This window comes from Branchiostoma floridae, chromosome 2, assembly GCF_000003815.2.
Source record: "Branchiostoma floridae strain S238N-H82 chromosome 2, Bfl_VNyyK, whole genome shotgun sequence".
Lineage (NCBI taxonomy): Eukaryota > Metazoa > Chordata > Leptocardii > Amphioxiformes > Branchiostomatidae > Branchiostoma > Branchiostoma floridae.
This window is the reverse complement of record NC_049980.1, coordinates 25176983-25187618: the sequence shown is the minus strand read 5'-3', so window position 1 is coordinate 25187618 and position 10636 is coordinate 25176983. Positions and strand designations below refer to the sequence as shown.

The 10636-nt window shown below is 41.7% G+C and overlaps 1 protein-coding gene across 3 annotated transcripts; it reads right to left on the bottom strand.

Moving 5' to 3' along the window:
• Positions 1-2358: 2358 nt before the first annotated feature.
• On the bottom strand, positions 2359-9936 carry LOC118410135 (dual specificity protein phosphatase 23-like). Of its 3 annotated transcripts, XM_035811664.1 has the most exons (5): positions 9922-9936; positions 8382-8407; positions 5989-6105; positions 3989-4166; positions 2359-3191 (listed from the first exon to the last, which is right to left on the bottom strand). In XM_035811664.1, the coding sequence occupies exons 3-5, from the start codon at positions 6072-6074 to the stop codon at positions 2991-2993; spliced, it is 465 nt and encodes a 154-aa protein (XP_035667557.1). In that variant the 5' UTR covers positions 6075-6105; positions 8382-8407; positions 9922-9936; the 3' UTR covers positions 2359-2990. The 3 variants fall into 3 exon arrangements, with proteins under 3 accessions (XP_035667557.1, XP_035667556.1, XP_035667554.1); XM_035811663.1 differs by lacking the exons at positions 8382-8407; positions 9922-9936 and adding an exon at positions 8160-8310; XM_035811661.1 differs by lacking the exons at positions 8382-8407; positions 9922-9936 and adding an exon at positions 8145-8197.
• Positions 9937-10636: the final 700 nt, after the last annotated feature.

The following is a 10636-nucleotide window of genomic DNA, read 5'->3' as shown; positions in this document are numbered from 1 at the left end:
CACGGGGTTTCGGCTGATCCAAGACGGAAGAAAGAACAAGGCGTTATGTCAGAGGACGCAACCTTAGAGCGGGTCGATCTCGGTCAACCTTTCAGTATCATACAGCACATCGTTTGGAAGGCAGCATATTAACTCTGTCAGGTTCAGATTTCTTATGGTATGTAATAGTCAAGACTCCCTCATAAGTATGATGGAAAAAACACCGTTCAGACGAAGGTCCGGTTAGTCTCCATAGAAAGCTTCGTGGCTGAACTATTAATTTTTTTGCATATCATGTTTTCTGATCGTATAGATTTTCTATCTTCAAAGGTTTCTGACAGCCATCCAGCCTGACATAAAATGCCAGAAGCTTATCTGGCCCTGTGCTTGACGTAATGATAACCAATCCTACAGTAAATTGTCCTGTAACAGACCTCTGTGTCACTGTAAGGGCCCCATCACATCCGTCCTGTGATCGCAAACGGATGGGCCTTCAGCTGTCTTGCCTGGGAAAAGGCTGTACGTCTTAGATCCTTCTAGGCGGATGGTTCTGCCTACTTGAAGATCCTAAGATCAGATCGTCAAGTAGGCAGAACTGACCGCCTAGAAGGATCTTAGGCCCGTTCAAGATGCAAAGAAATCAAACGTTTCTATCCGTTTGTTCTGGGCCTGAACGGGGCCTAAGACAAGTCAAGTTTATTAACGACTGCATAGGGTACAATGTATGGCAAATTACACGTCGTATAACTAACAACTACAAGCTATATACATTTAGTGCGCTAATCTACCATCATTACTCATTACGAAATGAACATCGTATGACGACCTGCGATGAATGCACGTGAGCGCGCCATCACAGACGCGTGTCCCCCCGAGGTTGATATGGACCAGATGCCGGGCCGCGCAGGTTGTGAAAAGGTGAGCCAAGTCGGTGATTACAGGACCAGGATTAATTGCAGGACCGTGACCGGCCGACCCAGCCCCTCACCTACCTCGGGCCGGGGCGGCCATGTCCGCACCCCGCTGACGCACCTAACGTCTTACAGATCACAATTAAGATGCCAACGCTCTACTTTAAGGCGCGGTCACTTAGGTCGTGCTATCGTCGTACGATTTTGATGCCATAAGATTTTCATAAGCAGGTCGTGACAGACCAACCACCAACATGGATCCAAAACAGCATTTTGTGTACGAAGAATGTTGAACTTTGCAGGAGACGCACATTTTCAGTCCTCCAAAATGCCCGAAGTTAGCGATCGTATGACGATCGCACGACCTCTGTGACCGCGCCCTTACTTGCCGGTATTTCTTTTATATGAAATTCTAATTAATTGCTAAAGAATTGCTCGTAGTTTCACATTTCAAACTTTATTATGACATAATCAAATGATTGCAAGATAAACTACAAACTCTTAAGATAGCTGCAAACACTACTATCGCACAAAAGTGATCTTAGCACATGGATGAATACAACACATAAGGTACAAAAATAAGATGCACAGCTACCATGCAAACACTACCCTTAGTAGTTACAAAAAAAAGATCATTGCATATAATGCTGTAAAACGATGTAATGCTATATGCTTGTAATACTCTGATAAAATATATTCAGGTTGACCTGAAGACGTGTCAAACTTCTTAAGGTAGGGATAGCCTATGCCTTCATATACACAGCAGAATCTGGTGCATACAGGTACATTTGCCTTTAGACAGCTCAATGTTGCATAGCCCAGCATTATCCCTTCCCTGGTATGGGCAAACTCCATCAGCAACTTTGACATGGTTCATCACACCTACAGACTCACTCTTCCTTTTTCACTATGTTGATCAGAAATGTGACATGACTGAGTGAAATATAATCGGTTATGGTTTGAACACATTTCTAACATCTTGAGGTAGTCAAAAATGTTAACAATGGAAAGTATTAAAGCACCACAGGAGTAACACTATAGTTTCCAAAGAAATTATACACGATTTCCCCGTAATCATGAACAATCCTTTATCTACATGCATCTATCACTTTTAGTACAACACAACAATTACCAATCATTCCGCTTCTGTATGGCCTTGTTGATTTGATTACACGGTTGACATCCTCTGGGAGTGAGTGCAAAAAGTGATGAGTGAGTGCAAATAAGAAGTTCAAAAAAAAAAAAAGGGTAATTCATTATGAAATCTACCAAAAGTGGTCAGGAGGGTTGAACACACAGAGAATTCTTCATTTTTGTTCTTTCAAATCTTCTTTGACTTTGGAATTGACTTTGGCCTTCTATGACATTAGTATCCATTTGCTGATACTTTTTCAACTTGCAGCATATGATTACTAAATTTTTTTGAAGCTTTGCACAAAATGTTTTTTTAGAAATGCTGGAAATCAATGCATGCATACATGTATGTGCAGATGTCATCCATATAACTAAATCAACATGGTCTATGCAAAATTCAAAAGAACAAGGCTTTCAGAGAAGCACCAGTTTTCCTCTGTATTGATTTCCATGCGTTCCATGCATTGAACATTGTAAAAACAAATAAACCAAGGTCATTTTTGTTTGATTTTTTCTTCACCTTTGTAGTTTTGTAGAACTTGCAAGGTGTGGTCTTTATGTTAGCTTGAGAAAGACGTACTCCACTGCCTCCTCCTGTACCTTTTAATATTAACACAAATCTCTTACACAAAGGAGCAAAGTTTGTTATGCAACAAATGTTACTGACAAGTTGGAAGCTAATTCTTGAACCTTGTCCCCTTAGTCCCTTCCTTGATAAGACATTTGGCGCCATTTGGCAACCGTGGAGTGCTGGGTACTAGAGGTTAAGTACTAGAGAATTTCCTATTTAGCAAGAATAACTGTTACCTTTGAAACTAACAATTTGCACATTTAGCGAGTTGAGATGAAAATATAACTCTTTCATTTACCCATTCTCATTGAATTCTTACGTATTTAATTTCTTTACTTGTAGAATTTTGAAGGGTTGGCATGATTGTATTGGCTTATGTAATGTTAGATGCACATCTAAACCTCCCCTCTGGACTTTAACTGTTGGTAATACTGAATCACCATCTTCTCTTGGTCATAGGTTTCTATTGAGCCTGGACGGATGCGTCGGATCTCCTCAATGGCCTCTTGTCCTGAGATTTTCCTTGTCTTGACAAAGTAGCATGCAATCATGGTACCTGTGCGCCCCCTGCCCCACTGGCAATGAACTGCAACAGCCTGAGAACAGGGATAACACACATGACATTATGACAAACATGGCAACATTATCAGCTACATCGAATTTATTGCAGATAAATCTGAGGCAACTCTAAGGTAGATGTCCTGTAAACATACATGTAGTCATGTTATAGATTATTATATCACTTTGTATTGGGTATAATGTTAGTGTTAGCAAAAATTATGACACTATTTGCAAAACAGGAGGTTTTGTGAATTTGCAATTCAGATGGGCGCAAAATGGTGCAAAGCAGCATAATTGAAATATTTCAGAATGCCTTACCTATGTTGGGACAAAAGTGAACATCCTTTATCACTGCAAATCTCTTTTTTAAGCATTTTTAATCATCAGTTTGTAGTTCAGTGCGATTTCCAGTAGCCTGCACATCTAGGCTTCATACACAAATGCGCCACATGTCGAAGTGACCGCATGGGGAAATTGGCACAAGTTGAATCAATTCTTTTGCACAATTTGGCATTTTTCGGTGAGATATCCAGATAGTTGGGTAGCCCTGGCTGTATCTTTTTTATACAGCCAAGCAAATCAAACCTCCTTTCACATTTATGTTTTGTTATCATTTGTATACCATTTAAATTACCTCATTTGAATTTGTGTTCAATAGTTTGTTAGGAGGAGGTCTCCCATAAGCCTTTTTGGCTTCTACCTCTCTCCCGCACTGTTTTTTTATCAATCAGTTATCTTTACTGTATGCATGCCCTTTTTTATGTGCAAATAAATAAAATCAAATCAAAATCAAACCAAAACTCTTAACATGGAAGCAGAGAACATTTCTCACCTCTCCAATGATACTGTTGCTCTCCACTATGTGGATGAAGCGGTCCACCTGTTCAATAGTGGGAGGAGTGAAGTCCTCAATCTTCATGTGGATACTGTTCAGGTTTGGGCAGCTGTCCACAGGGGGCAGTCTGTAGGTCAGGGAGACCAGGTGACGAACACCTTCCTTGTACAACCATCTGGGGAAAAATTTTTTAAAAAGAGCCCATCACTGATTCTGTAAATTGTGGAGCCAATATCTAATAATAATAATATCGGGTGTATTTTGCAGCCAGTAGGTACCCAAAGTGAGGGTAATGAGGCTGTTTAACGTGGTCGAGGCACCTCCTCGAGCACGGGACCCCCGTTTTACGTCCCTCCCGGAAGACGATTTTGTGGAAAGCTTCGTGAGGCTACAGCAATCCGGACGTCCTTACAAATAATGCCAATTCATGCTTGCAGGCTAACGAATTGCATGTGACATGATAATAACCTACTTCATCAAACTTTGAATATGTAAAATAGCTAAGGCCGTGTGATTTGATTATATGGATGACATCCGCGCACGCATCGATTTTCGTCTGTTTTCAAACAAAAAAAAGCTTCCGACCATATTGTAAATCGTATAAAGCAGCTGCAAAGTGATCAAATATATCAAGGACGTTTTATCGCAATACTGTCTCAAACAACCAAGGTATGAACAAATCAGGTTGGTTTAGTGCCACAGTATTATTTCTTAATGACTGAAAAGTGGGCATTGTCAGAAGACAATGGGGAATTAATCAAAAAGCTACACAGTTCAAGGGACAGTGAACAAGTAGGGCATGGGTGCACAGAGATCCAGTGTCCCCAGTGGGTTAAGTATCCCAATTAGGGGTCCTATGCTGTTACAGCAGGGTGTTTGGTCCATAACCCAGTGGTTTTGACCACTTAAGATTTTATAATGAAGGCAACTTTTTACTTTGGCCAAACGTTTTTTTATTGGAACACTCACATCAGTTTAGGGGTGTTCAGAGGATGTCATCCATATAATCAAATCACATGGCCTAACTGTCAATCCAGATATACTGTAAGACTTTACATGCACATATATTATATTCATTATTCTAATTATTGTTCATAATTATTATATCCACTTTCTCACCCAATAACTTAGTTTTTAGACCAGAGTAGGCACATTGTGCACTGTTCTGCACTATTTGTTTTTCCCCTTTTATGTTACCTGTAATTAGCTCTCGGGCAAGAATATGGGGTTAATCAAGGAGGCTGAACAACCTCCATGGGTTAATGACCCGCCCCAAGGTGTGTATGGTGCCATAATTCATGGCCTATTTCTATAACCACTGAATAAGTTATGGCACCATATACACAATATATACAAAGGATTTTAGCGGATCATTAACGTTATTATCATATAGATATTGTCTGATACCTAGCCGTGACGACTCTAGAGGACACATTCGCATTGTTACATAATATTGTAGCCCATACGAGAGCCGCTGAGGTTTTGTTCATCCGGCCGCCATTTATCTTGCTGGTTGGGTCGGATTGCTGCTCTCCCTGCCTTCTAAACCTGTGTGGCCAGGCAATAGAATCTCATCACCACCCTCTGCACCTGCTGTAACGTCACTGTTTGCGATTTATCTCTATGTACAAACGTGTCTTCAAACTTGCCGCCATTTTGTTCATCCACCGTATTTGGTGGCTCTCGTTCCCAGAGTTGTAAAATCTTCTAATCACAAATCATGGACAACACTCTGAGAACGAGTCCTATGCCTGTATTTTTGGACCAATGGGAACCCTGCAAAAAGTGGGTAGTATATGGGATATTAATGACCTGAGTTATTGCCGATGGCTTTGACTTCCTCAAGCCTGTTGACCATTGCAAACCAATAGTCTGTAATAGCTTAAATAAATGTCTGTATTAAAAGTTCAGGGTACCAAAAACTTTAACGTGTTGTTTCTCTGACACCAATATTGTATGACCAGATCATGGCCAGACTGTGGTCTTGCAATACTAACCTAATGTTTTCCGCCCGATGGGGGAACGCCAGAGCACACAGCTTTCCTTGGATCACCCAGCTGAAACTGGAGGGTCGTTCTGCCATGCTGACTGGTCCCTGGTTACAACTGACAAGCCTGGAATTGTCAATGGAAGACACACAAACATGACAAGGGCATCCACGATTGGTGTCCTTGTTGAGAAATGTAACTTTGTAATTTACATGGGAACCACTGGGTAGTCCTTCTGCTTTAAGTACTGTAAATGCAAAAGCTTTTGCGGTTGTTTAATATTCATGGTTTTTGCGGTAGCCGCTTCACTGCGAATATTTTTTCATGGCAGTGCATGGTGCTACTGCGAACTTAAAACCACTGCGAAAAGTCATTTTTCCCGCTACCGCAAAATTAAATCCCCACAAACTTAAATGCATTTACAGTAACATTACCTTCCCCATGGCAATACCAACTGGTTCTATGCATGTCCAAAATTACCCATGGCCTGTTGACCTCTGTAAGTCACCTGTCTTTGGACTATACCATTCTACACTCAACAAGGCTATCAGCCTGTAATGTTACGTACCTGCAAAAGCTAGGGGGCCCAAGTTTCACCAGTATTCTTAAGGCACCTCAATACCTACCTACATACCAAAAGTCATACCAATCCATCAACAGTATCTTGAGTTACACAAACTAAAACAATACTCCATTGGAGCTGACAGCAGATATAATACTATTAATACAGTAGTTGATTTATACATCACCGAAGCAGACTAGGCTGTTTAGATTAATGGTGCAACTGTAGCTGGAATAACAACCTGGTAGAATATGGTGTGAAACATGCTGTGGGCACATGAATTGTCTGCTGTGTGTGGAAGGCATGTAACGTTTCATAAACATGTTTCTTGGTCCATCATTAACTTCTTGAATGTGTAGAGTCTGCATGATCAGGCCTAGGAAAAGTGTTTCCTGTTTCTGTTTCAGCTTCAGAAAAAATTAGGGTTGGTAGGTAGGGATTTTTTCTTGTAATTTTAGGCTGGCCAAAACTCTAGTGAGACATATTACAATACAGTTGAACAAAGTAAACTGAAAAGCATGAGGACACTTTTCTTTAAAACTTTAATTCTGTGGATAATAGATACTTGACTTACTTTTGGCAAAGATTTAAACACATACACACAATTTAAGTTCAATTAGCTTGGGGAAGCTTTCGAGACGAACTCTGTCTCTTTGTCAACCCGGAGGTCTCATCTTGGAGTTTCTTTGTCACGTGACGTTTGATGGACATCGTCACGTGACAAGACACAGTTATACACAGGTCTCAGTGGCGCCCCCTGTCCCTGTTCAAAGTGCTCTTCTGTCGACGGATACTTGACTTGACTTATGTCGGGTAATAATAGATACATCTATCCTTTATTAGATGGGACAAGCAGTCTGTATCTACTTCAATAGGAAGCAGGCTGAAAGGTATGTGACTCCACTGGCCACCCAAAACATTCTAGGGTCGGCAGGTTTTTCTAGGATAGGTAGCAAAACAGGAAACACAACATTTTTCCCCCTAGGCCTCATAAGTATATAATTATCAACGACAGAAGAGATATGATGTGTGACACAATGGCTGATGTCAAAACACTGGCTGCAGAATGGGCTGGGGGCTAGTGCAGAAACAATGGAACACATTGGTAATGCGGTGCATAATGGTTATTGATATTAAAAAATTCTGTTCATGAAATAAACGTTACGATTTTTTCTTCTTCTGGCATCATCATATAGCGCTATATAACGTTAGACTTAGAGTATATGGCTGACATCATGGCTGGACAAACATGTAGAGTCCATACAAAACTTCAACCAGCAAACCATCTGTGTCATCCCAAATGGATGTTTGAGAGGTAACGTTAACAGACTTAAGACTTGACATCAGAAGTGTTGAGTGTCTCTCAGTAAGTGTGGCAACAGTTATCTGTGAATCCCTATGATGTGAAATGATGGGAAAATTAAATTGAGAACAGCAGAGTAGAATCTTCGGTCAGCTAGGAATTAGAATTTCAAGTTTGGGCCGCTCTCCTTTATCGTTAACAAAAACTGCTTCATGAAATAAACGTTACGATTTTTTCTTCTTCTGGTATTATCATATAGCGCTATATAACATTAGAGAAATAAAGCATTGCTGGACAAACATGTAGAGTCCATACACAAGTTCAACCAGCATCTGCATCATCACAAGAAGCCGCTTTGCTGGATGGAGCTATGGCTCAGGCCAGGTTCAGGCCCTCAGGGGTGGGAGGGGTGAGGAGATGGGCGGGGCACAGCAACATTTGGACCCATTTCCAGCGCCCATTCAGCCATGACTAGCGTCTATACACATGAAACAAACCACACGTCAACACACACACTGAGGGTTAATTCATCATTACCTGTGCTGTAGAACGGAACACAGATAACGGGGGGTGCTGTAACTTCGGATGTGCTGTAACTTCGGATTAATTTTTGATTGTCCCTTTATGCAGAAATGAGGCATGTTTGTATTCATCAATAGTGCTGAATAAAATCGCGAAGAACCCAAGTTAATGCACACAGCTGTCGTCTGGATGAAACACGGTTTTGTGTACAATAATCGATTTTTGCGTAACCAAGGAATTTGAGCATTTAAAATGGCTACGTTCGAAACAAGGTCACTGTGTAGTGGCGCCTCTTACATTTAACTTACTCAACAATCACCTTGCAAATTTAGTTGTTTTAGACATGAGGCATAAAGCTATACAAAACACCAATAACTTGGGTACTGGGGAGTTTATCTGGCAATCAAACTGACCTGAAATTACGAAGTAATCGTGGCGTCGAACGCCCTCCCGAAGTTACGTCACGGACATATCTGTTGACCGCTGTTCGAAATGTACCTACAACAGTGCAGGTACCTCTGGTCGCGCTGTACATAAGTCAAGTAGGACTCGCAAATCGGTAAAATTGCATTTATCTAGCTTATACACGTCGTATAAGTTTGAGTTTGAAAAATCTCAGTGACCGGCTGACGAAACACGACGCGACTGGATCATTGATGTAGCAAACTCATGTCTGCATGAAACCTTAGACTCACATAAAGTTCGCGACAGGCTTTGAAGTCAGCGCGCGGCCCGCCCATCTGACAATATGCAAATCGCTGAGTGCATCATAACACGAACATAATTGAAAGTGAATTTCTCATTGCATGCCCTAAAATAAACCAAGTAAAACACAGCTAGCGGTCCCCAAAAAAATCGAGGATTTGGTTCAAATATATTAATGACTTTGCACTGAACTGATGGAGGGATTTGCCGCATACTTTGAGATCACATGCGGTGCCGTGCAGGGGTCAGCATATCTGTTTCCGGTGTTAACATGCCTGCCGACACTTTCGGCATTCTTGTAACAAATTTGTGGCATTTTGTGCGCTCATACTCAAGAGCCATGGGTGTGAAATGAAGTATTTACTCTCATCGCCAAACGAAGCAACAGATCGTCAGCGTTGAAGTGACTTGGAATGCAACAAGCGGCGTAAACAATCGCTAAGTTACAGCGGGCCTTGCATTGGCGGAAATTTACGCACGGTCCAAAAATACGAACCAGAGGGAAGCTGAAGTTAGTTGACACAAAATTCTTCTTTCTGTTTTCTTAAAATTGTTCCAATGAGTCAAAGAGAAACAGAGGTATTTGTAATCCGAAGTTAGGGTACCCTATTTAGAATGGAACAATGTGGAACGCAATATTTACAACAACAATTTTCTGTTTTACCGGCCGAGATTCATGGTGTAAATCGTGCACAGATGATGTAAAGTAAACTCCTGAACGGAAAATTCCCAAACACCACCACTCTCATTTATCATTAGTCAAAACGCAACAGTTTTTAGACAACTGACACTGATACAATTCGATGTCGAACTCGTTAATTTACGTCCGAAGTTACAGCACCTTCCGTTATTTCCAACTCACTGAATGATGGTCAGGCAGCCATCTGATCGGCATAGTAAAAGTAGCAGTGCATTCGCCGTGGCATACGATACATTCGAATCGTGCGCTGGCCGAATGTCGGACTCTCTTGCTACAAAATGTTATAAGCATGGTTATAAGCCTAAACCCGTAATCTCCAAGCAGATCTTGCGTGGCATAAGACAGTCATCATATTGTGGAAGGGGTTTAGCCGGCAGAGTGGCCAATTTACTCCTCTGCCGGCTTAACCCCTTCCCCAGCTTTAATATGATAACGTTACTGTCTTATGCCGCGCAAGATCTGCTTGAAGATTATAAACCCGAACACACAACGCGTTAAGCTTTGTTTCTTGCATTGACAGTTCACGTAGTCGTTATTACTTGAATTCAGTATCTGGTCATTACGAAGGACCATTGGGACAAAACCTGTTTTGGCGAATGAGCTGTGTGCTCACAGCGAAGGGGCTGCATGCTCGGCGAATGAGCTGTGTGCTCACAGCGAATGGGCTGCGTGCTCGGCGAAGGAGCTGTGTGCTGACAGCAAATGGGCTGTGTGCTCGGGGAAGGAGCTGTGTGCTCACAGCGAATGGGCTGTGTGCTCAGCGAAGTACCTGTGTGCTCACAGCGAAAGAGCTGTGTGCTCACAGCAAAGGGGCTGCATGCTCGGCGAAGGATCATGTGCTCACAACAAAGGGCTGTGTGCACCA

Coding starts and splice junctions, on each gene's coding strand:
- LOC118410135 (XM_035811661.1), bottom strand. CDS start 8,185: ATGATGCAGATGCTGGTTGAACTTGTGTATGGACTCTACAT. Junction 6,106..8,144: donor CTTGTGTATGGACTCTACAT/GTTTGTCCAGCA, acceptor TGACAATTCCAG/GCTTGTCAGTTGTAACCAGG. Junction 4,167..5,988: donor CATCGGGCGGAAAACATTAG/GTTAGTATTGCA, acceptor ATTTTTCCCCAG/ATGGTTGTACAAGGAAGGTG.